The sequence below is a fragment of the Scomber scombrus genome, chromosome 4 (assembly GCF_963691925.1).
Source record: "Scomber scombrus chromosome 4, fScoSco1.1, whole genome shotgun sequence".
In the NCBI taxonomy this organism is placed as follows: domain Eukaryota; kingdom Metazoa; phylum Chordata; class Actinopteri; order Scombriformes; family Scombridae; genus Scomber; species Scomber scombrus.
Genome location: NC_084973.1, coordinates 21,468,299 through 21,494,874, shown reverse-complemented (window position 1 = coordinate 21,494,874; position 26,576 = coordinate 21,468,299). Strand labels below are relative to the sequence as shown.

Here is a 26,576-nt window from a genome sequence, read left to right as displayed (position 1 = left end):
ATACACAGCACTTTACAGACACCTTTATGTGATAACCTTCAATTTTGATAGGAAAATGTCTCATTGGGTCCCTCAGCACATGTGATTAAAAAGGAGAAATATTAAGCTCCAAAATACAGATAGAAAACAGCTAAGAGATACTCTTGGGCGATTTTGGTAGTTTAGTAATTTATGTGCAGCTTGAAAACTTAACTAGAGACAAACCAGATCAATCTTTTAATCTGCACTGGCACTTTAATGCCAGTGTAAATGGGTTAAACATAATCTGTACGCGTGGAATGTGTTTCTCAGTGCTTTGGTCCTCTTTCCTCCACTACATTTATTCTGCCCCTCGGCCCACAGTGTGCAATGGATTCTCCCAAGACAAATTCTTTACTTGTGGAAATGCACTTGGCAAAGCAGGCGGACTGTAAAACGCATTCACTCGATGCTGTGAAATTCCCACTGACTCAATGCAGAGGGTGGAGAACTGAGGTTTTCGTCATACGTGACAGCGCTAAAATGGAGTTACAGGTAAGAACCAAAGCAGCAAATCCATTTTAGGTCCAAAATAAAACTCTCTGACCTCCCCACCCCCCACCCCCACCCCGAACCCAATGGAAGACAGTGTTTCAGCGGAGGGAGCCGGATCAGTCCGAATCCTCGTCGTCCAAATACTCTTCAGCGTTGCTGTGTGTGCGGGTGATGTCTGACAAGAAGAACAGTCAATTAATGACACCTGTAGTAGCTGTAAGTTTCATCATTTGTTTATACAGTATGTATAGTTTTGCATACTCTTAATAAATGCCTAATAAATATTCAAATAGGCTGAAACATGTTTAAAAATTAAAGCTACTAAACAATGACTATAAGATTCTCATTCATGATTCTTCCGAAAACTAAACATACAGGATGTGCTGGCTACTTGTAGCACGCTGTAGCTGTGTGGTTAAATACTGCGTTTTTATTCAAAGACAACAGGAAATAATAAAAAAGACAGTCACTAGTGAACAATATCTGACTTCTTTCACTTCTTATTTCTCTTCCCACCACAGATGAGTCCATAACACAAGGGTAACGCCCTCCTTTACCAAACTCTAGCTACGTGTCACACCGTTTACACAAGATGCACGTATGGGAAATGTGTGTGACGTAAATGGGCATAAACTGCTGTTTACAGCAAACCAAGCTGCCACACCTGCTCTTCTCAGGCAAAAAGACTATTCGTTTTTAAAAATATTATTTTTGTATACAGGTACATGCAGAGCTCAGTTAAGCTTGTTTAAGCTGTCTGGAGGCTACTGGATCCTACAGCATTTTGATACAGACTACAGCGTTCTTTGTAGTTAATTTTATGGATAACAATCATTCCTTTAAATGAAGTTACATCCTTACAGGCACACACATTAGGTAGCATGCACAGAAAACCAAGCAAGAATTCCTGTAAATGTGTTTTTGGTCAGCTTCCTGTTCAATAATTAAAGTCTCTGAAGCTCGTCAAACATACAGCTCATCTCTTCAACAGCTTGTCTCAACGGACCTTTGTTGCTGGCACTAGCGCTAATCTGGACAATACCCCTCGTTACTTTTTTCCCCTTCTCCTTGTGTTATGTGCGAGTGCTGCGATGCTGCCCCTCAGTGGCAGCTGTACTTACTGCCTCCCTGCCTCCTTTTGAGGAGTGAGGCACACTGGGCGTTGGTGGCCATTTCCAGAGCCAGCTTTTTCTCATTGTTCTTGATGTCTGTCCTAGCATCTGAAACAAAACACACTCGCATTACACAACTGGAAATTACACATAGAAACAGACACATATATACAAATGAGCACATCTAAAGACACTCATTCTTTGTGGTATCTCTCCTACAAGCTCTGGTGTTTTTCCTGCTCTGTTTTCATATTGGTCGAATTAAAAAACAAGCATGACCGCAGTATATTTTGAGACATAGATACTCACTCTTGTTCAGCAACATCTCCACAATGTCAGAATAACCCTTCCAGGCAGCAGCATGCAGAACGGTGTCCCCCAGCTTATTCTAAAACACAAAACATCATCATCACTGACAAACATCCTGACCGGCTTTGACATTGTTAAACTTAGATCACAAGTTGTGACCTGAACCACAGCTACAAGATTGTTTTGTATGAAGATTATTTCACATTGTTCTGTTACAAAATCACATCTACACAAAAGTAGCTAACCAGACAGAGTTTCAGTAGCATGTTGTTCCTCAGGGTTACAAAAGCAGATCTGATGTCACTCTGTGTTATTCAACAGGAAAGACCTGTCTGCACTGTTATCTATCCACTTCATTAAAATTTAAGCACCAGTATAGACTGTGGTTTGTTGTCTTTGTTCATTTTGGTTTGCTGAGTTTTCCAAGCATGACTAATTGTTGTCTATCTCATGCTGACTCCGGTCTCTTAAACCCCTGTAACTGCATGTTTTCAGGTCAGTTCCTGTTATGCTCTCACTCCTAGCAAACCTCAGTCAAGTTTTATTTTCAAGAAGCATCTGCACTTTCAGGCATTTTTGTTATAGTAGTTTGGTACAACATAAATATTAAGATAAGATAATCCTTTATTAGTCCCACGATAGGGGACATTTATAGTAATACAGCAGCAAAGTGGATAGTAAAAATAGAGCATCAATAAAAAAAATAAAGAATAATAAATGATGAGCAAAGAAGCAATATGAACAATGGGAAATAAAAATAGTATCTTAAGAAGAATATTGGTGTTGTCAGAATGATAATATACTAGATTTAAAAGTGAAAAAATATATTACACAGTTGAACTGAAAGTAAAAGTATACCGGAAATACTGTACATAAAAAAGTACAGTTTGTCAATTGTCCAGGTTGGGGGTGTTTGTGGTGTACTGGGAGGGGTCCTGATTACAGTCTGACAGCTGCAGGAAGGAAGGTTGTGCAATATTGCTCTTTCACACAATTATTTTTGTCTAACATGATGACACTAACTGAAGCTACAAATGCCTTTAGGATTTAGACATCTTGGTAGTCAATGTGTCTAAAGTACAGTAGACTGTGTGACAACAATGACTGTTTATTGCATGTCACATTGTGCCATGCAAATAAACTATGATAAAATCTTGGTTGCAATTAGTGTCAGACTGTACGGCCTGTATGAATGAATGCAGGAATTAATTAATGCATGGTGAATCTTAGCGCTATGTTGTAAACAGAAAAAAGTATATGAAAGCAGAAGAAAGTCGTCAGCTCATGTCATCTATCTGTGCCACTTTTATATTTTGAAAATGCAGAAAATTTAAAGCAAAGTTATTTTTTGTTTCACCTCCATCATTTAGATTTTTTTTGGGGGGGGGGCATGAATGTATTAGAGACCAGTGTGTTCTCTCCATAAACTTTACGCTAGTCAGTGTATTCTGTGTCATTTCAAGTGATTGATTTGTTTACAGATGTGGGTCTTGGCAGCACTCACATTTGGTGTTAAATTTTGACACTGTCAAGAGTTTGGCCTCAGGTCATCTTTGGTCCCCAAAGCCCCACATCTGTCGTCGGTGAACGTGTCGCTCAGTGTGATCTGGGGTCACCGTTTTGAGTGATGACCAAAGAGTTTACCACATTTCTCTCATGAATGTCATCTTTTATGTCAGACACCCCAAGCGTTGCACGGAGCAAAGGGGCTTTAAAGTAACATTGAGGCAGCAGAAATTTTTTATTTGCTGAAAACAGGTCAGCTGGAGGACAGCACATGACCTGCAGCTGTGAGGGATTTAATAGGAAATCCAGCAGGGCGACTTTCTGCCATCACTGAGCCTTGATCATGATCCTGTAGTTCTCCACCTTTGCCAGTCTCACTATGCTGATCATGTTGCAGTATCGGATTGGGAAATCCTAATAATTTCAAGTCCTAGCACGTTCATGTCTAAATGAGTTTTGAGACTGCTCTCACCTGCTGGTTGAGCTCCACATTGGGCTGGTTTAACAGCAGCTCCACCACATCTGGCAAAAAAAAGAAAAAGAAAAAGAGAACTTAGAGTGACAGACTGAGGAAGGTTTTATTGACACATTATCACATAACAGTAATACAGGAACGATGAACGACAGACAACTTTCATACACCAAGTTCCTGTTTTTTGTGAACTTCTCTTCTCATGTCAAACAAATCTGCTTCTGTGTCACAATTTAAAAGCAAAATCATTCATTTACTACCTAAACAAAAGTAATGTGTGTCAACCCAAAAATTAGGTCAAGCAATTTCAAACATCACTGCTGCCGGTCTCAATATTCAGTGTGTTTGTTAGAAGAAGCTGCCACGTAGTGACCTAAATCCATTATTATTATGAATCAGTATTCTTATACACAGTGTTTGTTACCTTTATGTCCTCCATGACATCCCCAGTAGAGGGCAGTATTTCCAGCCTTATCCAAACCGTTGATCCCCACCTTGTTGTCCAGACATTCTCTCAGCCAGCTCAGATTACCTGTTTAAACACACAAATACGTGCATAAACACACAGAACACACAAGGAGGAGGGTTACTAACAATGCAAACAGTGTCAAAGCTCTTTAAATGAAATAGAAAGGATGCACAGAAATCGTTCAGATATATAGCTTGTTGTTGCACCTCGTTTGGCTGCTTCATGCATCGGATTGTCGATAGACTCGGCCTGCTCAGCCACTGAAAAAAAACAAAAAACAAAACAAGACCATTAGTGCATTATGTAAGGTTCACTGATAAGAGGAGATTACAGTGTAACATTAGACTACATGTTGTAAAAGTCACCAAATAAACGTAATAAAATTGAAAGTTTGTTTTTTCAGAGTTATTTACTCACCATAGTTACTTGGAATTAGCCCTGTCCGTCCCCTGCATGTCCCCTTCCACCAATTAGTGTCACTCTGAAGGATAACAGTCGGGCAAGGAGAGACTATTAGTAACACAGAATGTTTGTTTCTTATAGCCAGAATTCACAGCAGAGACAAGCAGGATGTCACAAGCAAAACTTAAAGTAGGACAAATTATGCAAATGAAAAGGAGAAAAGACTTACTGGTGGTGGAAAATGGGGAAAAAATGACCACAAGAGCAGAAAATGCAAAGAGTGCAATGTTAAGAGTCAAAGGAAAGAGGAAGAAGAAGTGCAAATTCAGATTAAAAGTAAACAAGACATGAGGAGGTGAAGTAGAAACCGTGTGTTACCGTGTCGGAGATGTACAAGATGTCCCCTTCTTCAAAGTACAGCTCGTCTGGCTGAAAAAAACAACAACTCTATGAGCCTCTGAGTGGATCAGTCATGTCAACTCAAGAAAAGTTTAACACATTCACAGTACTCTGACCTCACTACTGAGTTGTGTGTCACTTTTCACCCACTCAATTCCCACCCAATCTTCCCCTTTTTCTTTCTGTTCACTACCAAACACATAAAAATGATCTGAATGTGGGCATGAAGTGGGATTAGTGACGAAGTTTAGTGGTTAAGGTTTTACTTTTTATTTCGGTGGTTTATCTAAAGCTGAAATTAAGTAATTAGTAATTTGTTTCAGTTTCAGTATTCTTATTCAAAAGCAACATTCACTGGTTTCAGATGGGGGTGGCTGCAGTGTGAGTTTTGGCTTGTTAATATGGATTAAATAACCAATTTGAAGACATAATTTAAAGAATTTACTGGCCTGAAATTGTGCTTTTAAAAAAAGCAACATACAGATTAAACAATTAACTGAGACAGACAATGTTTTTATAAAACTGGCAGAATCTGGTGGCAGGTGTGGTTAATCATTAATCTGCCCAGTCTCAAACTAATCAACAATTATTAAAAAAAAATGTGCATCTGAAACAGTAGAACTACAAAAAAATGATATGTCAACATAACAATATATAACTAGAAATACCACCTCACAGTTGTATTCCTTCACCAACGAGTCAAGTTGCAGTCTATGCATGTCTGTCCAGACTCATGTAATATTTGTAGTGAGGGCTTTGAAAGAATGTAATAAAAAGGCATGCAAGTGTATTTTCCTTGTATGTGTTCACATGTTGTTTGGGCAATAAAACTGATTCTGATAGAGCATGTCAGTATGACGGTAAACAATGTTTCAGATGTGGATGTTGCTACAAAGAAAATTCTAAAACGTGCATGCTTCTTCAACCCGGCAGCACAGAAGATCTGTAGGTATCTGTTAGACCACAGTTTCGAGGTTAACACCCAAGATTTGTGCAAACGATTCACTTTCTGAACAAATGTGAAACATGGTTGCATCCTTTTATGGTTATGGTGTTAAATAATGAACAGAAAAGTTATCTTGTAAAACAATATGCTGTCAAAGTGAAGTTGACCTTTGACCTTTTGGGTATAAGACATCACTTCATCATTAATCAGACATGCTATTTGACATTTGTATGAAACGTTGCCATAATTAGCATATTCATTCTTGAGTCATGGCCAATAATCTTATTTGTGAGATCACTGTGACCTTTGACCACCAAATTCTAATCAGTTCATCCTCGACTCCAGGTGCACATTTGTGCCAAATTTAAAGAAATTCCCTTAAGGCATTCCTGAAATATCACGGACAGACATAACGCCTTGGTCAAAGCTGTCTCCAGCGCAGAGGCATAAAAATATTAATAACTAGTTTTAAGCTAGAGAAAAGGGAGACCTTAAATAGCTTTATGAAAATATTCTTGAGAAAATTGGAAAAATCTCAACCCGTATGTTATGGAGACTACAAGAAGTAACATTTAAATTAATCTGAATATAAATGTATGAAAAATGTTTTATCTTGTATTCTTGAGTTGATCGTGTTGGTGTTAAAGAGGGTAAAGAGGATGATTTTCCAGCCCTGCACCTACATGATGTTTTTTTAATTGCCCCCCTTTTAGATTGATAATGAAAATAATTGTTAGTTGTAGCCTTTTAAAAAAAATCTATAGCCAATCATCAAATATCAGAACATCCATCTTTTAAAAAAAACCTCTTACCGTTCTGGGGTCAAAGGTGAACAATGCCCTGAACACCTTGACTTGGCCTGGAAAAGAGAAAAAAACGAGTGAGAAATGTGTCAGCATGATGATCCCTGCATGTGTAAGAGTGGTGAACAGAGCCCACAGTGCTCTATAGTGAGGTAAAACCACAAGTAGTGGCACTTCACTGCTTCTTAAAACGAGCTGTTTGGTTTCACTACAACAAACTGTAGAAGTGTGCAGAACGTATCTCTAATGTGGTCAATGAAACAACAACAAAAAAGGAAGCATCATCTGCCAACCACAGGCTTCAGTAACCTACATGACCACTGCAAACCTAGACTTTTTCCTTAAACATCGATTAATCTGCTCTGAGCTTCACTACAACAGCTCTACACAGTTTTACATGCAGTGCAGGGACACAGACACAGACACAGAGCTGGTCTGTGTGCGTGCAGCCCTCGGGGCCCGGGATGGCTCGCTGTCAAGCCTGGCGTTAGCTGCACTGCTGGAATACCACCAGAGTGGTTGTGGCCTTAGCTGACAGCTGAACTAGTATATGGAGATTCACTAAAAAGCTTAAAGAAACAGCAAATGTGCTTTTTAAAAATACATATATATATTATAACAAATGTATTTCTAATTCTATATAACTAAACATGTATTGAGTATTTTGTGCTGTATATTTACTATACAGACAATGTTTACTAAACAAATGAATAAGCTGGCTAAATTGCAAAACATTAAACCAGCTTTTGTTTTTGGTTAATCAAACAGTGCTGCTGCAGAGGTAATATAATTCATCTGCATTTGCATCAGATTGATAGATAATCATCACTCAGTAGTTCACTCTACTGACTTCCCTGACAGATGATTTGTCTTGGTGTACCCACCCTTATTGAACATGTCTAAATATGCTTTTAAACATATACACAGAATCTGTTTTATCCATTCGTTTGTTTAGTTGTTTTTTACCTGAATTTTAAAGCCTAACAGGCATAATATAGCCTACATGACATATACTGCATTACAGCATGCTCTGTATTGTCTCTGTTGACTAAACAAATAGATAAAAAATGTTCAAAAATTCATTATCCTCTCAAGCCAGAATTTGAACAGACGTCGGTGAACCATGAAAAGCATCTTTCAACACAACTAAAGCATCTTCTGGTAAAATGTTTAATGTGTTTTGACACATTTGGATGGATGCACATCTACTCTGGTTGATGTGCTTCAGCTTTAAAGCTTGAATGTTGGCCTGCTGCGGCTCCCCTCTGCCGTTTACTCAGGGTTTCTATTTAACTAAAACACTGGCTCAGTGTCTCAGAGTGAGAGGGACCAAGTCTCTACACAAACCGAGCTCTGTCTACTCTGCACTGCAGGCCTGGTCATGTCGCTAAAAGCTCACAAGAGCCTGTACTGACTAGTCCAGGGTTTCTCTATGCATTTTAAAGCCTGAGGCGAATGAGAGGTTTCACTCTGTCTGTCTAAAAAGAACATAAAGATGAAGAAAAATGTGATCTCAGAGTCTCAGAGTGAACAAAACATTGTCAGTATATTTTTTTGCTGGTGGGTTGTTGTTTTATTGCAATAGCAGCAGCTACAGTCTTGCCCCAATGTGTCTGATCTTGGTGGCTCCTTGATTTCCCATTCCTGTTCAAAGCCCAACCCAACAATAAACCACCTGAGCTTCCCACAGGGCAGAGATTGCAGCACAGCGATACAAAGAGTCTATCATTATCAACTAATCTGTTCATAATTTTCTTTATTAATCAATACGTTTTATGGTCTTTTTAAATGTCATAAAAATAAAGATGTTTCCGAAAGCCCAAGATGACGTCCTGAAATGTCTCATTTTGTCCTAACCAACAGTCCACAACCCAAAGATGTCCAGTTTACTATCATAGAGGACTAAAAAGGAAGCAGAGAATATTTACAAATGAGAAGCTGGAAGAAGAGAATCTGTACATCTCTTTTTTAAAAAGATGAATGTATTATTATCCACTATCAAAATATTTGGTAACTAATTGATTAATCGACTCAATAGTCCAGAGCCTGTAGTGTTTTTAATTGCAGATTACACACATGGCTCTCTAGTATTGCTCTCTAAATTGTTGTTGATCACAGAGCACAAATTTAGCACACATGCTGGTAAAATATGCAAGGGGCTAGTGTATTTGCTTCAATCACCAGCCAAAAAAATTACTGCTATTGAGTGGCTGGTAAAAATGTGGATATCCACTAGCCATTTGGCTGATAGACAAAAACATTAATTATGCACCCCTGCTGTTCGTCAGGAAATGTTCTGATTTTGAGAGGAAGAGAAAAAAGCTTTTAAAATCCACAACTCACAAGCATTGTTACAGCATGTGTGCAAAGCCAAAGATGTATTTCAATGCTGATAAAAATCTTTGTGGGAAAATTTTGCACCTCAGAACATCTGTCCAAGGGGCCAGTTAGAGACCAGCAGCCCTGAAGTTCGAGCAAATTCATTCAGGGATCAATACCAGCAAACATGGCACATTAAGTACAAAATATCTAAGCTGCTATTGATCCAACAGAAGTCATGTACGCAGTGAATCATCAGCGAGTCAAATAGGATGCATCTGGATTGTGGGACGTCCTGTGCTCAGGATGCATTCATGTTTGTGTCTCCACGTGAATTACTGGATAGGAAAAGAAACATAAGCTGTAGCTACAAACTCTCCCAACGTGGACCGCAGACTCTCCCCATCCCATGTGGCCATCTGTCACGGCGGGAGATGGGCATAGACTATCGCACCTGCCGCAGCAACCAGGCCAGGTTTCAGTGAGCTGACTCATGAATAGCCACATAGAGAATAATGATAATGACAAGTCCATACTAACAGCTTTGTGCTCAGTGTTTTCAAAGCTAGCAGTTAAAAATAAGAGCGAGCCTGTGTTCATCCTCTGAGTGGTGTCAAAGCACATTTTATAGACATGCCTATATTTCTGTACTCACTGATGTCATGTGCTTTTACTTCAGATGGGTGGATGGTTCACAGTTTTCTTTGTGAACCTTTTATTTTACACCTGTCATTACTTATGACATAAGGATGCAGACAAGATGGGAGCTGAAAACTGAAAACTAGGCCACAGCCCTGCAATAAATATTACCTTCATGGAGATTATAATGTTCAAATTTTGCTGAAAATGTTTTAGAGAGGCGTTGGTTCATCTTTATGGTTTTTTGGCTACCCTTATTAAAATAGAGGCTGAACAATACAACCTTGACTAAGAGTTATTTGCAGGAATTTTGCATTGGACCGCAGCACTTTTAAAGGACGGTTTCACCATTTTTCAAGTCTATCTTAAAGCCACAATCAGGTGCCCAAATGAACACTGAAATAGATTTTTTTCTTGCTGTAATAATGCTTCCTGTTAATACTGACCATTAGAAAATCCCTTCATAATGCAAACGTATGGGATGGAGGACAAAATCTACAAGCCTTTCAGTGCAAAAAGTTAATATGAAGTTTCAGTCTGTGTTAATGAGTCAAATCAAGTAGATATCTTTCAATGCTAGTCTTTTTAGTTCCAAGGTTCCTCTTTTTGTTTCTATACCACTGCAGCTCAACAGGAAAACATAAAGAGGAAATTTTTATGCTAAAAAGGCTGTAAATGTGGCAGATATGCACATCATAAGACTAACTCTGACTGCTGAAGCCTCATGTAAGCTTCAGATCAAATTTTAAATGCAGTTTTGATCAAATGTGTATGTGGACACACTGTGGACTTTGGCCCCCATCACTCACATTGAATGGGCTCTTTTAATAGTCAGTATGGTGAACAGGAGGAATGATTACACCATTTTAATGACTATGCAGACACATCTGTTTCGCCTGGGAAGGAGGTATCAAAAATAGCTGCACACAAAGAGCTTGCAGGAAGTAAGACTGGTGTCACTGAGCATGCAGACTCATCATCACCTCTTAACCTACGACCTAAAAGCTACTGAATGACAGCATTAGTTATGGAAATAGGGAAGTCACAGAGGCCTGTTGCAGTGAGCTGGATCCCCCCTGTCACTCAGCACTTTATCCAGCTTCATTGTGGTCCTATTCACCTTAGTGAAACGTCTCAGTGTTACCAAGCTGCATTTAAGTCCTTCTTATTGTCTGGGTGATCATAACTTCACACAAAACGCAAAGAAATATTCAAATATTACGTTTTCACTCACTCAAAAGTGCTCACCGCCCGCCCATAAACGCTCGCATCGCCGACAAGGTGTGTAGTCCTCGTCAGAGAGAGGAGCACAAGTTTTTTGTTTTCTTTTTTTAAAGCGAAATTTTTAACAATAAATACTCATATCGCTGGTCTTACCTGGCTTGGCCGGCTTGGGAGGAGGCTTCGACATTGGCGAGGATCAATAAAATGTGAAAACAAACCAAAGGAAGAAGTGTGTTGTTTCAGCCACAAACGGCGCTTGGACTGTAGAGCGCTCTGATATCCCTCCCAATGCGGAAGTTCACTAACACCAAAGGCTAGGCGGAAAAGTTGTCTGAGCATGCGCAGAGAAGACCTGTAAGGGCTTGTCTTTACCATGTGACGTCACGTTGTCACTTTACTATTACTGTTTGTTATTTTTATTTCTTATCATTTACTGTTACCTTTTATTCATTTGTTTTACTACTATAATTATTTTTACATAATTTAGTTTATTTAAAAAATATATATTTTGATGAGGCTTATGTATTTCTACTTATGTCATGTATTTTATTCTATTATTTTTGTGCATATTTAGTTTACTTTTTAAAATATTTTGATGAGGTTTCTGTATGTAAAGTCCTATTTTCATTTATTATATATTTATTTAGCCTATTATTTTTTATAGATTTTTTCTTTTTCTTTTTAATGTTTTAATTATGTTTGTGATACCTACCTATACTTTGCACAATATATTTTATTTGTTTATATTTAAAATGTATTTATTTATTTTTAGTTATATTATTTTGTACATAACTTAACTTTACATAGCTTTTTAAAATGTTTGGATTTTTCTTTTTGTTTGTGATCCCTGCAGTTTCTGCATGTAAACTCTGAGAAATTATATTTGTATCTTTTTAAAAATGTATGCGTATCTTATTTCATTTTGATTTTACTCTATCTTTCTCTCTGTCATTCATTCATTTATTTTGGTACTAATAATTTTTTGTACATATTATTAACTTTACATGTAGTATGTAAAGTATTTATGTATGTAATGTAATTGTATGTGATCCCTACTTTTTCTCTGCACACATACATTTTTGAATTAATTCATTTTTTCTCTCATCTCATTTTATTTTGGGGTTTTTAAACACATTTCCATTCTTTTATGTTTTGATAATGTTTAATGTGTAAACACTGAGCATTCTGTAGCCTATGTAAAAACAATAGCTATATTATTTATATATTGATCATTGATATAGGTTATTTTACATTATCTACTAATTTAGTCATTTACTATTATTTCAACATTACTATTAATGTAACAAACAGATTCGTTGTAATAGCGTATTGAATTTAAATGGTTTTTTTTTTTTTTCTTTCTCAATGGGCATGTCGAGAGTGACGTAGACGCTCAAGCTGCCAATCAAGAGCGTCTAATGCGGAAAAGCATGACTGAGCAGAGGGTAACCCTACATTTGCAAAATTCTTCAAAAATATACTTGTCTCGCTGTTTTAGGATGTGACAACCCTGTGGATGTGGTCTGACAGTATTTAGTTACAAAATCCACTTGGTTAACTTTAAGGAAAGAATTTGTGTTAACATTATCTCCTTAACCTGGTGTGTGGGGTTGAAGTTACGACTTGCCCACTAATCTCGCGAGGTTTGTAGACCCAAATCTAGGAGGTTACAGTACTTACTTGACATCTCTTTAAGCAGTTCAGTCTGTATCTGAGCTGTTTATTAATGTGTTTTTGCAGTCAATAACGCTCCAGTGACCTGCCGTAACAAGCTGAAATGAAGACACTAGTTGTGGGAATTGGCGGGTAAGTAAGTCGGGAGGATTGTCAACATTATAATTATTATAATGTGTTTTGTTAACCTCCATTCAAATTCTCTTCATTGTTCTCCTTGGGTCATTCTGCCTCCACCCAGCCTGTTGGACCTGACATAGCATTTTGCATGCTCACGTTTTTTAACCACCATGGATATAAATAAGTTGGGTTTTTTAAATTTTTCAATAAGCCTTTGCTAATGCATGCCATTTTGAGATTTGTAAATACTTTTTGGTGCTAAGTAAAGTCACTGAAACACAGACAGACAAGACACCATGGTGAGTAGGTCACAGAAAGACGTGAAAACGGAATTGCTTAATTATATTAAAGGGCAAAAATGCAGAAGGAGCCGTATGGGCACCATCAGATCAATAGGGCATGTGACACACATGAGGCAGCAAATACTGATAAGGGCTATTTACTCTATAGAGAGACAGTTACACGTGCACCTGAGACAAAGAGAACATATCTGAAACTCTAATTGTCTTTTTATGCAGTCAGTTTGTAAATACAAAACATGCAGTGGCAGCTGTGGCACACAGATGTTTTAAGTATTTTCGGATTTCAGATTAAGTGTCTAAAGCATGTCTATAACTATCAATGCGTTCACAATTTTTCAAGTGTCTTAAAACAACAGTTAAGTGCCCATATGATCCTCACTGTAATCATTCCTCTTGCTCATATATGATGGGGGCCAAAATCCACAGTGCGTCCATACAGTTGTTGTTTTTTTGCAAGAATGCAAAAATGGATCTGAAGCAAATATGAGGCTTCAACAGGCTGCGTTAGTCATATTGAGTGGATATCTGCCACATTTACAGTCTTTTAAACATCAGATGTCCTCTTTGTGTTTCCCTGTTGAGCTGTGACTGAAGTAGAGTAACAAAATGAGGGACTTTGGAACTAAAAAGACTGTAACATTGAAAGATATCTACTTGATTTGACTCATTTGAACAACTGAAGCTTTGTATTAGCTTCAGATAAACTTTTAAATACATTTTTACACAGAAGGACAACTGTGGATTTTGTCCGTCACCACTTGCATTGTAAGAGCATTATGAAGGGATCATCTAATGGTCAGCATGAACAAGAGAGATGATTATGGCAAGAAAAAAACTATTTCAATGTTCATTTGGGCACTGGACTATTGTTTTAGGACAGACTTGAAAAACGTATTTCTTACTGACAGCATGCAGTTACCTAACGTGACATATTTAATTTGTTTCAGTCATATCTCAATGTGAGCCTGAAAACCAGTGTGTCTCTTGTTTCTGGTTTCATGTTTTCCACCCCTGACCACAAGAAGCCTCACTGATGGTTGCAGCTGGGTGTGATCAAAAGTGCACTTTGTTGTTCCTCTAACTAAACCCAACAGTGCTAAGTATAACTGATTGATACTGGATTTTATGCATTGGAGGCTGATAGCAGTATTGATATCTGATAGGTTAGAACATTTGATAACAGTAGACCTATATCAGCCAATATCATTTTTACTCAAACAGGAAACAAACATTTTTGATTAAAAAAGAAAAAAATAGAGGAATCAAGTTTTCACTTGTTGCCTGGCAACATCACAGCCTTGACAATACTCCTCTGTATGTATAGAAGAGAAATCTGGGTCTTCACGATCGAAGTCTGAGCTTCACAACACAGGTTTGCGGAAGTGGGTCATGGCTCAAACAAAGAAGATTTCTGAGGATATAAGAAGACGAACTGCTGATACTCACCAGGCTGGAGTTGGAAAACCTTTTTTAACAGTTTGGACTCAACCAGGCAGATTATGTACAAATGGAAGATATTCAACACCACCGTTACCCTCTTTAGGAGTGGTCGAACAACAAAGATCACACCAAGAGCATATGTGTAATAGTCCAGGAGGTCATAAAGGACCCCCAGGGAAATGTCTAGGATATTGGAAGCCTCTCTTGCAGTGGCCACAGTCAATGTTCATGAGTCCACCATCAAGAGAACATTGAACATCAGTGGTGTGCATGGGAGAGATGCAAGGAGAAAGCCACTTCTCTCCTGAAAGAACATTGCTGCCCATCCACAGTTTGCTCAAGACCACATGGATAAGCCAGAAGGGTGCTGGAAAAATATTCTATGGAGAGATGAGACCAAACATTTTTGGCTTGAATGAGAAGCGTTATGTTTAGCCAGAGGCAAACACTGCATTCAAACATAAGAACCTCATCTGATCTGTGAAACATGGTGGTGGTAGTATCATAGTTTGGGCCTACTTTGCAGCCTCTGGACCAGGACGGCTTGAAATAATTGATGCACGTATGAATTCTGAGCTGCAGCAGTAAATTCTACAGGAAAATATTAAAGTCTCTGTCTATCTCAGTAGATAGTGGGTCATGCAGAACAACAACAACAATAACCATAAACACACAGGTCGCTCTATCAAGGCAGAAGAAAGGTAATGTTTTGAAATGGCTGAGTCAAAGTCCTGACCTTAATCCTATAAAATACTGTAGAAGGATCCCTCAAGAAACCCACCAGCATCCTTGTTCTTTAAGGAGGAAAGATTCTTCCAGGCCGATGTGCAGGGCTGATAAATGATCACCGGAAACATTAAGTTAAAGTTATTGCAGCAAAAGGGGGTCACACTGAAAGCAATGGTTCACATACTCTTGCTCCTCACAGATATGTAAGACTGGATAATTTTCCTCAATAAATGAACAAGTTTAATGTTTTTGTCATGTGTAATTGGGTTCCCTTTTTCTAGTTGTAGGTCATATTTATGCAGAAGAAGAACACTTTCTTAAGGGTTCACAAACTTTTAAGTACCACTGTATCTGCAATCATTGGCTGACATATCAACTCTGCTAAATGCTCAATCAGGCTCCAGCACTGACACACCTGGAGTAAACATGTATATCACTGTAGGGTGACAGGTGAGGAGTTAAACCACTGGAGGTCAGCAAAAACTAGATTCTCAGCTGGTGTTGAGTTGCTCTTTAAAAACACTTTTTTAGAAGTTATAGATGTCTAATTGAGGTAGGTGTGTACAACAAGTATAAATTATTATATACTTTGTTTGTGTAGCTTTACAATGAGCAAATATAATAACATCTTCTCATTGTGGTTTGTGCTGTTTTTCCTTCAGGATGACAAATGGAGGGAAATCCACTCTCTCTAAGAGTCTACCTGAGCAGATACCCAACAGCTGCATCATTGCACAGGATTCATTTTTTAAGGTAGGCTGTTACTTCAAATCATATTACAGTCTTTCACAGTCATGCCAGTAGCTTGAGAGCATGTGTGTTTATGGTTGATACTCTTTTCTTCAGGATGATTCTGTGGTGCCAGTGGACAGCAACGGGTTTAAGCAATATGACAGTAAGGATGCTTTATTTTCTCATTTGTTATCCAACATGAAGTCAGGATTTACACATTGCAAGTCATTAGATGTTTGTTAAAGTGAAGTTAATCACTTTAAATTACAAGACTTGATTTTATGATTATAAATTCTGAAGAGGCTCTGAATTTCAGAACTAAGCAGTAGCGATATTACAACTGATGTATTTGTGTTTTATTAATGAGTATATTGTCATGAGCCCAGCTTCTCACAAGAAAATTAATTAATTTACTTAGCAAATAGCGTTCAATAGTTGGAAAGGTTTTTGATTTACAGTGCGTGTCATATTTGTATCTTTGTGTTTATTAACTAGCTAAATAGAGTAAAATAAAATTCAAGACTATTGTCTACCAGAGGGGAACTTTTTCATTAAAACATAAAAGCACAAGCTGAAGAACATGTAATGCACAAAAAAGTAACACATAGACCAAATGTATAGAGTACACCACACTATACAAGTATAAAACATGTCACACCGAGACAGTGTTGTTGTAGCTGCAGTGATAGATTGATAATTATGGAAGTTTCTATGATTCTGTTTAGCGCTCGATGCTCTCCACATGGACAAAATGATGAGTGAGGTTGAATCATGGCAAAGAGATCCTGAATTGTTCTTGAGGGGACGAGGACTGACATCAGAGCGCACATCGCTGTTGGGCAATGAGGAGGTATTTGTGTTGATCATCGAGGGATTCCTGATTTTCAACTACAGGTACACAAAGTGTCATGACTGTTTCAGTTCAAACAAGTGGATTAAAACATTTCACATTAATGTTTAGAAAAATGAGTAACACTTCCTGATATTTTTTGCAATCATTTCCTAGAAAAAATTACAGTAGAGACAGTGTGCATTTCATCAATTTAATTGATTCCAATTAGCTGTAACTTAATGAGCCTTCTAGTCAGTGCACAGCAGTTCAGATAAACCTACAAAAATGGGAAATTTGTCTCCAGGCAAGCATACAATTCAACATGCACTGTATATGAGGAATAACGTTTCCTTTAATTTGTTAATAATGAATTCATATTTGGTTTATTACTGCCATTTTAAATTGAAATTCTGCTAAAAATCAACAACACAACCACTATAAATGTCTGTATTTTATACAGCGCTTTACAATGCTTCTGTTGCTCACTCACCCATTCACACACACACCTATATACTGATGGCGACAAAGCAGGATGCTGACACAACAATTAGGAGCAGTATGTGGTAAGCAAGGACACTTCGACATGCAGACAGGAGAAGACGAGGCTCAAACCACTGACCTTCTGATTAGTGGATGACGCGCTCTACTTCCTTAGACACAGCCGCTGGAACTAACAAACAACTTTTTCCAGGAAACTTGTTTAAATGATTAGAAAATAACAGACCTGTGACTGAATAAATGACAGACTGACAAGCTCAAAATTAATTCATGTTTTGCATAAGGATAGATAGATCAAATCAATATTTGGTGTGAACATGCTGCCTTTAAAATAGCAGCAGTTTTTGGTACTCTGATTTTTCGAGGTACTCAGCAGATTGGTTTTTCCAGACATTTTGGAGAACTTGCTGATGGTTTTGCGTAATGGAAAAATCTAAATATTCAAAGTGTCTAAAATTTGTTGCACAGTACTGTATATACAGTACACAGACAAAATTGTCTATTGCATTCTTGAGGTGGGGATTTCCACTTAAATTGATAAGGTTTTTGCAAAGCTACGAATTAGGTTATCTCTTATGACACGGTCACTGCAAATGATGTTTGTCTTTACAGGCCCTTGAATGAGCTATTTGACAAAAGATACTTCATGGAAATACCTTATGATGTCTGCAAGATCAGACGGAGGTTAGAATCTGTTTAATCTGAGTACTTTTGTCAAAAGTTTTGTTTTTGTTAACTTTTCTTAGATGTTCTTTCACATCATTTTTATTTTCATCTTTGAGCTGATGTAAGCGAAAAAGGAAGAGATCAAGTTTGCTTCATCATGTGTTCCCCCTGCCCCCCAGTTCCAGGGTCTACACGCCCCCTGATCCTTCTGGATACTTTGATGGATACGTGTGGCCGATGTACCTAAAAAACCGCGAGGTGATGCAGAGTATGGTGTCAGGAATTGGTGAGTGTCCATGTCTACTAGTTAGTTGTACTAGATAGTTTTGTTGGAACAATGTAGTGATAATAATGATGATGAGATCAGAGATGTCAAAACATCATGATGGTATTGATATTAATAATATTGTTGTTACTTTAGCAACTGTACAGTTGTTTAATTGTAAAGCAAATAATCTATATGTACAATATGTATTTTTTACAGTATTTCTGGATGGACTGAAGTCAAAGGAGGAGCTGCTGGCTGCTGTGTATAAAGATGTTAGTCAGGAAACAAAAAGGCTCACGGGTAAGTAGCAAAATATTTTCAATTAAATATGTGATCTGATGTATTTCGAATAAATGATGCTCCTTTGAAACTAACCCAGATTATGTCAATAGATGTTTTTGTATCTGAACAAAAGAAAAATTACCTACGGTAAGCTTATTTACCCCCACTTCTCGGAAAATGAAGACACAGAAATATAGTTCCTAATTTGTTTAACTGGAATAGATTAAAAATTAAGCCACAGAGTTTCAAACAATAATAAGCAACAAATCAACAACAATTATATGACAGCCATGAGGTGAATCAAGTAATTTATCAATACAAAGGTATCTTTTGGAATGCAACCAACAAGACCTTTAAGATAGTTCACTTAAAAATATGCACTATTATACACTATATTATATACATGGTTTAAGAGGAAAAACCCAGATGATTTGATTTTTTGTGTGTTTTTTTTATTTGCAGAAAAAGACATTGTTCGATTTATTGACCCTCTGAAAATGATGACTGCTACTGGAGCGGATGTCAAGAAAGTTAGTTGTTTGAACTAAAGTGCGACTGAAAGGATCAAACCAAATAACTTTTTAATGTTACAGGACTACATTTCAAATTGAAAGAAACATGGTGAAAATAAACTGATACTGTAGCGTTTCAAAATTGTCCAGCTGGAGATTGGACAGACACTGCCAGAACCACAGTAAACTCAATGTCTTTACTACTACATGCAGTATTTCCTCCTTTGAGATTACAAAGGAGGAAACCTAAATATATGAAGAATGTTATGTAATGTCTTAACAGTGTTTATCTCTCAATGCATTTTTTAATGTACAGGAGGATTTTGATCTTAAAGTCAGACTTATCTGTATATTGTATATACACATACCATTAACAAGTGATTTAACCTCAGATTACCAAATACATAAAGTGTGCATCATCATTTAAAAGACTCATATTTGTATATTATGAATATTAAACAGTTATCATTGGATAATGTGATTTGATGAGCATCTTTTTTGTTTGTTCTCTAACTATAATCTGAATTTAAAACTCAGCAAACTATAAGAAAAGACACATATGAGTAGAAATGTTGTGTATTTGCATGTTTTTGGGAATGTGTAAGGAAACTGGGGTTTCAAATATTTCTAAAAAGAAGAAGTAGTGCAAAGCATTGCTGGATTAACCTGTAAGGATTGACTTGTTAACTCTCAAAATACTGTTATCTTGAATTTAGTTTAGTAATGTTTACAAAAATGGTACAGGGATGATTGTTGCCCCGGCTGTATCCAAAACACTTTAGCCAAAAATGAATCACTGTCAACTGATCTTTTCTGTTGTCATTTCTTTTCTTGATTCTTTCTTTCTTTGACCAAGTGGCCCACACCATCGGTAAGCATGCAGTATGAACATGTGGGCTAAATTGGCTTTCAGTGAATTGATGAACATTTCAACATTTCATTCCTCTCTAATAAAACCGTTAGACCGTAGTCTCCTTTTTTATCCAGTCGTTGCACAAACCCTCTGTGTGAACTGCATTGCATAAGTTATAAAAAATAAATTGTTGCATCAGTGATTCATTTTGTTCCTTTGAACTGATATACACATAAGGCAATCCACAAACTTCAGCAGATTTTCGAAAAAATGTCCATGCAGCATTATTGGGTTTAAAAGGTCTAAAAATTCCATTAACCAATTTATTAAAACATGACAAAAATCTTTGGGTGATAAAACTCATCAGACAGTTTTAAAACCACAATGTTACAGAAGTCTTTGTCAACAGAAATACCAGAGCAGGTGCTCTTTCAGAGTGTGTGCATTCCTTTTTGCTCCCTCCCTTTAAAATCCTATTTATAGAAGGCCTACTTTCAGCTTTGGACTGAAACCTGTTTGACAGCAGTTTAAAGTGTGCTGTGTGAACTGAGAGCTATCTCCTTAATTGCCTTTGCGTGACTTATGCTATTGCAAGACCTACCTCTTACCCTCAAAGGTGCATCCTTTCAGACACACTTTAAGGTCCAAAATTTTACCAAAAAGTCCACGCTGTCAGCAAAACATTTATGTTTACCTCAGCACTCAACTTGCCTGACCGGCATGTGCAGTACAGGCCTTATCACATGTAAATCTGGGGATTCCTTACTTCCCCCTACTGACTATATCCTCTTCCAACTTGACATATATAAGTGTGCTGCAGCGTCTTTCATGAATCAATACTCTCTATAGCCGCACACTTTTTGTAGGTCTGATTTAAGCCTTGATTTATTTCAGGAAATTAATAAGAAAACATGTCAAAGGTTGGATTTTGTGCATTTGTGTGTTTACTTTTTGTCTGCTGCTGCTGCTTCTGTTGCAGCAAAGCTATGCCGACTAAAGTCAACCAGGAGGCTGTGAACGGGAGACCTGTGATCGGTGAGTGAAAGGCAGCATTAGGTTTGAATATTGCACATTTTACTGAATAGACACAAGATACAAACACAAAACCAAGTATGCGACTGTTTTTTGTTTTTTGTCTGAGTGATCTCAAACCTGCCGTGCTTTTGTCCCACAGGTATTTTGACTCAGCTAGTTTCAGATGAAGTCATGAAGCCATTCGGGAGGACCTACATTCCTGCCTCCTATGTGAAATACATCGAGTCTGGGGGCAGCAGAGTGATGCCTATCAAGTGGGTTAAGTTCTCATCGAGTCAGCTCTTTAAATCTGCAAAATTGAGTTTATATATGTGGACCTACTTTGGACTTTGGAAGTATCAGACAAATGTCAATTAATTAGGTGTGATGTCTTTTAGGATTAATATCATCTGTACTTTTAATAATACAAAAATTAAGTTTTGTTTTTTTGTTTTCCCTTCACAGATTAACTCATACAACTGCTGAATATGAAGACATCTTCAGGAAGATAAATGGGTAAATCTGTATGGCAAATAAATACATTAACTGTGTTTTTTTCAGTCCTTATTTTGTCTTTGTACTGATTGTGTGACATCTGTTTAGCCTGATTTTCATCGGTGGAGCTGTAGATTTGGAGGCGTCAGACTATGCCAGGGTGGCCAAGATTTTTTACAGGCTCGCTCTGACAGTAAGTACGACAAAAATGATCTTTACCATTTCTCCTGAAAGTGAAGTTAACGCTCTAAGCCTGGCTGTCTGTTTCTCTGTTTAAATAGCCCTTTCAATCTAACAACCATCTTTTTGTCTGTAATTCAAGTTTTTTTATTAGCTTTTGCCATATGAACACAATGTGGTAAAATACAACATACTGCTTTAAATCAACAAAGAACAGGTAATAGTAACAATAAATGTGGGCACATATTTTTTTGTATCTGCCTTTTAAAAATATTTGTAGTCTTTTTTCTGTTAATTATCTTTTGATTAAGCACATTTTTAGGTAGTGCTGTTGCACCTACCTCCATTTTTTCATGTTGTTAGTATTTATTGTTGACTTGTTTAAGTCAACAATAAATAAATAAATAAAACAGCCTTTTTACTCTGCTGTATTAATATTTATTTTGCATTATTATATGTTGCTGAAACATGCGATAAGCTTGTAAAATGTAACATGCAGGATATTGCAACATAATGATGGTGTGGATAGTGCAATGGTAATGCTACATTTAACAACAAATTTACAATTCATTGTCAATGTACTTAAGATTTCAAATGCAGGACATTACTCACCAGTGGACTGCCTTTCTACTATTGACTGAACTAAATTTTATGTTTATATTGACCGTCTTTTTAAAGGCGTTGCCACTCTGTTTCAGTGTTTCTTGGATCAAGTATATTCTTCAGAGGCAGCAAACATTAAACTTCTGACTCTTTGTGTGTTTCAGGCCAACGATGCCGGAGACTTCTTCCCTATCTGGGGTACATGCATGGGCATGCAGCTGCTGACTGTGCTGGTGGCCGGAGAAAATCTCTTGACCAACACCACAGCTGAGAATATAGCACTGCCCCTGAACCTAACTGAAGGTTATAAACTACTGATTTATTGCTGATATGTACTTACTTACTTACTAAGGTAAAGTGTTGGAAAACAGCACGTACTGAATCATACCACTTGGTGTCAGTAGTGACGAGTCACAAATCAGAGGGGGGGTTCTTGGCCCTAACATCAGACCTTCTTCTATTATCACCCTATCATTCTGCATTTTATTTTACTATAATGTCATTGTTTGATAAAACCTTGTCTTTATATACATATACAAGTGTATATGTTTCAACACCACTCTGTTTCTCCCCTGCAGAGGCCCACTCCAGCAGGATGTTTGAGGGTTTCCCCAGTGATCTTATGAAGGCTTTGACCCAAGAACCCCTCACTGGCAATTTTCACCACTATGGAGTTACATTGAAGGTACAGTAAAATACTCTATTGAGTAGTTTCACTGTATGTGTCACTTCCCCTGTTGGGATTTCAGTTTATACTATTGAGAAATAAAACTCGGAAACATTCATCCGGTCATTTCAACATCAAGAAGTGTGTTCGCCAGCGATTCTGTTTCATAGAAACTAAACATGGGTAGTACAGACATAAATTATATTATACATGAGCAATCGGCTTGTATAGCATGCACTCAGTATTACTTCATCTGTGATGGATTAATCTAACATGCAGACAAATGTTCCTCCAGACCTTCGAGGAAAATGAGAAGCTGCAGAGTTTCTTCTCCATTTTGTCGACAAATGTTGCTGAAAACGATGCCCGCTTTGTCTCAACTATTGAAGGTTAGAAACTTATTTTTATATTAATCTGCCATTACTCAGGAAAAGATTTTCTAATAGTTTCTAATAGCACCATTTCCTCCTTCCTTCTTCATGTCAGGTAAGAGATATCCCTTCTATGGAGTGCAGTGGCATCCAGAAGTGAATCGCTTTCAGTGGAGCAGCAAGCTGAACTTTCCTCACTCCTTTAACGCTGTCCGGCTGTCGTCTCTCCTGGCTGAGTTTTTTGTCAATGAAGGTAAAGAGTTAAACACAGTCAATTTATTAATAACGAGCAATTTCATAATAGGAATAAAGAGAGGTCAAAGTAGAGCTGTTTGTTACAGAGATTATTGAGATTTTGAGTGAACTACTGAACTGATACTATTTTAGATAAAATACCTTACTATCAGTGATAGAAGAGGTACTGAGATATTTTACTCAATTAAAAGTAGCAATACCACAAAAAAAATCCATTGCAAGTAAAAGTCCTGCATTCAACATCTTATATAACATAAGTATTGTACTTAATGTACTTTAAGCTTCAAAGTACTCAAGGTCTGCGGTTTGATCTCAGGCTCCTCCAGACCGCATGTCAAACTGTCCTTGGGCAAGATACTGAACCCCAAATTACTCCTGAAGGCTGTGCCATCAGTGTGTGAGTGTGTGTGAGTGAATAATTAGCACCAATCCTAATGAGCAGGTTGGCACAAGTGTGTGAATGTGTGGATGTGACATGTAGTGTAAAGCATTTTGAATGATTGGAAGACTATAAATGTAGATGCAGAGCTAATCTCAATTTATACTGTTGGGTAGTCAAATCTATTACAAGCTATTTTATAGTTATTTTATCAAGATAAACAAATACTCTCCAAATAAAATATTGATCTGAAAAGTAACTATAGCTGCGGTATAAATGTAATGGAATAAAATCATAATATTTCCCTCTAAAATGTAATTGAGTATAAGTACAAAGTAGCATAAAATGTAAATATTAAAGTACAAGTACCTCAAACTGGTACAGTACTTGAGTAAAGGCACACAGTTACATGCAGCCTGCTCACCATCACATTGTCCTGTGTGTCACTATATATTAATCTGCTGATTATTACAGTCTATATCCCAACGATAATCAGTTTATCATCACATAAGACAAAGAAAAACACCAATCTGCACACTTCAAAGCTGAAAAAAGGTTATGTTTGACATTTTTTCTTGAAAAATTATTATCAAAAAGTTGCTGCTTAATTTTCTGTGAAGTTATCAGTTATATAACTAATTGCTTCAGCTTTAGTGCACACACAGGTCGGACAGGCCAGTGTGCCCTTGCATGTGCAAACAAAATAAATAGATTACAACAGGTATGGATACAAATGTCAACCCAACAGCTCAGAACAGCCATGTTCATGACATTGTATTGAATAAATTAGGAAATATTCAGATTTTTATATAGTTATTTTAAATAGAGATTAATACTTTTAAAACACTAAACAGTTGAAATGAACACAGGCTCTGTCAGTTTTGATGTGAATTAACACAGAAATGAACACATACAGTTGGTTTATAAAAGCAAACTAACAATTAAAAAACACAGTATGGTGAAATCTCATTATCATCCAGTCTAATTATGCTCCATACTGTATATCCACCCCAAATAATACAATTATTAGATACAGTTACTCTAAATCTGTTTTTACTCGATTTCCCCTAATAGAGAGGATTCATCTATTCTGTTCTATTTTTTCTAATCACATGCATTTCACTTCTGCTTTGTTTAGGAAGGAGAAGTTTACATCAGTTTGACAATCCTGAGGAAGAGGCTTCGTCACTGATTTACAACTACACGCCAGTCTTTGCTGGAAACTTCACAGGATACGAGCAGATCTACTTCTTCTGAAATCCTCTGGCATCTGACTGTGTGGGTGTGTGTGTGTGACGCAGCTGCACAGGCACACAACGTCTTCTGAGTTTTAATCATCTAAAAATGATTCAGAATGCATTTCATGACACTTTTGGCACCAGAACTTTTAGTTTTATCATTGTAAATGAACTGTGAATACTTTAATGTCATGTTGCTGTTATCAAGCTGCTTATTTGCATAAATCAACTTTTAAAAAGGGCTTCTTTCTGTTTTTAAGCCCTTTGTAGTACAACATCTGGATTGGTGCTTTCCAAGGCTAACATTTAGGAAACTATGGTCATGTCCTCTTTGTATGCATGACCTTACAATTGACATGACTGCAGTCTTTAGTTAACTGTGGGCAAAGTATTTGATTTGATTTGAAGTACTTAAACATATTTGTTTAGTAATAGTGTGTGCACCACTAAAGCACAACATGAATTGAAATAATAAAGGTCTTAAAGCCTTCATGACTAAATAATCAAAAATCAAATTTAAAGAACATCTTATGATATTATGTGAACTGTTTACCCACCGACTCTCATGAGATTCTGATTTTAAAGCTAAACCCTGATTGGTGCATGAAAGTATGTTACATCACCTTTTTCTAAATGAGCCAGTTCAAAGCAGCGAGGCGAGTCAAAGAAAAACACAAATACACAGTTCTCCTATGTGGTATATCCCAGACTGTTCCAGTTTTGGCAGACTATTGTGTGTTCATGTAAGATGCCATTACTCACAGTGAGAAGCTGATTGAGAAAATAGGTTTTCAGGGCCTTTAAGGACACATCTGCATTTTAAATCGTAGGGAAATACCTGAGTTGAAGTTCAGAAGTTTAGTTTGTGAGGAAGCTCATGAAATGCGGAGGAGTTTTCATTGTTTTGAAATGAAGTTGAAAGTACCTGAAAAAACCTCCCAGAAAAACAAAACAAGTAACTTGTCAAACTTGTTTTAAAGTTTTAATTAATTCAGTTTATAGTGTGCTCACATTCTGCATCTACCTAAATAAACTGGTGCTCTGTGTATGAAAGACCAGTGGTGGGAAATAAGGATTTACTCAAATGTTGCATTTAGGAGTTTTACTTGACTATTTCCATGTTATACAACACTTCCACTCTTCATTTCAGAGGAAAATATTGTACTTTTCACTCTGCTGCGTTTGCTAATAGTTGCTACTAGTTACTTTTCAGATTAAGATTGTACATATCAGCATATAAATAATAATGCAGTGCTATTGAACTACCAAATGAAAGTAGTTACATGCTGCTGGCATATTAATGTGTCAGTACTAATAATCCAATAATATAAATGGAATACTGATATTGTAACA

General features: G+C 37.1%; 3 protein-coding genes across 7 annotated transcripts; 2 read left to right on the top strand and 1 right to left on the bottom strand.

Annotated features, from left to right (window-relative positions):
* Nucleotides 1-542: 542 nt before the first annotated feature.
* ostf1 (osteoclast stimulating factor 1) lies at nucleotides 543-11,396 on the bottom strand. Its single transcript, XM_062417088.1, has 10 exons — nucleotides 11,267-11,396; nucleotides 6,941-6,987; nucleotides 5,162-5,212; nucleotides 4,799-4,862; nucleotides 4,588-4,641; nucleotides 4,337-4,444; nucleotides 3,913-3,962; nucleotides 1,935-2,013; nucleotides 1,635-1,733; nucleotides 543-688 (listed from the first exon to the last, which is right to left on the bottom strand). Exons 1-10 carry the CDS (start codon nucleotides 11,298-11,300, stop codon nucleotides 630-632), a joined length of 645 nt encoding a protein of 214 aa, XP_062273072.1. The 5' UTR covers nucleotides 11,301-11,396; the 3' UTR covers nucleotides 543-629.
* A 1,229-nt stretch (nucleotides 11,397-12,625) lies between these two features.
* nmrk1 (nicotinamide riboside kinase 1) lies at nucleotides 12,626-19,753 on the top strand. Of its 5 annotated transcripts, none has more exons than XM_062417368.1 (9): nucleotides 12,626-12,756; nucleotides 12,854-12,919; nucleotides 16,041-16,131; nucleotides 16,225-16,273; nucleotides 16,836-17,004; nucleotides 18,053-18,124; nucleotides 18,286-18,392; nucleotides 18,591-18,678; nucleotides 19,119-19,753. In XM_062417368.1, exons 2-9 carry the CDS (start codon nucleotides 12,891-12,893, stop codon nucleotides 19,141-19,143), a joined length of 630 nt encoding a protein of 209 aa, XP_062273352.1. In that variant the 5' UTR covers nucleotides 12,626-12,756; nucleotides 12,854-12,890; the 3' UTR covers nucleotides 19,144-19,753. The 5 variants fall into 5 exon arrangements, with proteins under 5 accessions (XP_062273352.1, XP_062273350.1, XP_062273355.1 ...); XM_062417366.1 differs by lacking the exon at nucleotides 19,119-19,753 and adding an exon at nucleotides 18,767-19,095 and having other exon boundaries at nucleotides 18,591-18,674; XM_062417370.1 differs by lacking the exons at nucleotides 12,626-12,756; nucleotides 19,119-19,753 and adding exons at nucleotides 13,029-13,091; nucleotides 18,767-19,097 and having other exon boundaries at nucleotides 12,822-12,919; nucleotides 18,591-18,674.
* A 699-nt stretch (nucleotides 19,754-20,452) lies between these two features.
* LOC133978982 (gamma-glutamyl hydrolase) lies at nucleotides 20,453-25,601 on the top strand. Its single transcript, XM_062417374.1, is given in 10 exon segments — nucleotides 20,453-20,941; nucleotides 21,001-21,056; nucleotides 21,196-21,310; nucleotides 21,501-21,551; nucleotides 21,639-21,723; nucleotides 22,478-22,616; nucleotides 22,892-22,998; nucleotides 23,276-23,369; nucleotides 23,467-23,604; nucleotides 25,124-25,601. Coding segments are annotated over 10 exon segments (1,242 nt in total). The 5' UTR covers nucleotides 20,453-20,603; the 3' UTR covers nucleotides 25,243-25,601.
* The last annotated feature ends 975 nt before the right edge of the window (nucleotides 25,602-26,576 follow it).

Coding starts and splice junctions, on each gene's coding strand:
- ostf1 (XM_062417088.1), bottom strand. CDS start 11,300: ATGTCGAAGCCTCCTCCCAAGCCGGCCAAGCCAG. Junction 1,734..1,934: donor GGAGATGTTGCTGAACAAGA/GTGAGTATCTAT, acceptor GTTTTGTTTCAG/ATGCTAGGACAGACATCAAG. Junction 689..1,634: donor CAAAAGGAGGCAGGGAGGCA/GTAAGTACAGCT, acceptor TCTTCTTGTCAG/ACATCACCCGCACACACAGC.
- nmrk1 (XM_062417366.1), top strand. CDS start 12,891: ATGAAGACACTAGTTGTGGGAATTGGCGG. Junction 16,132..16,224: donor CACAGGATTCATTTTTTAAG/GTAGGCTGTTAC, acceptor TCTTTTCTTCAG/GATGATTCTGTGGTGCCAGT. Junction 18,125..18,285: donor GTCTGCAAGATCAGACGGAG/GTTAGAATCTGT, acceptor CCTGCCCCCCAG/TTCCAGGGTCTACACGCCCC.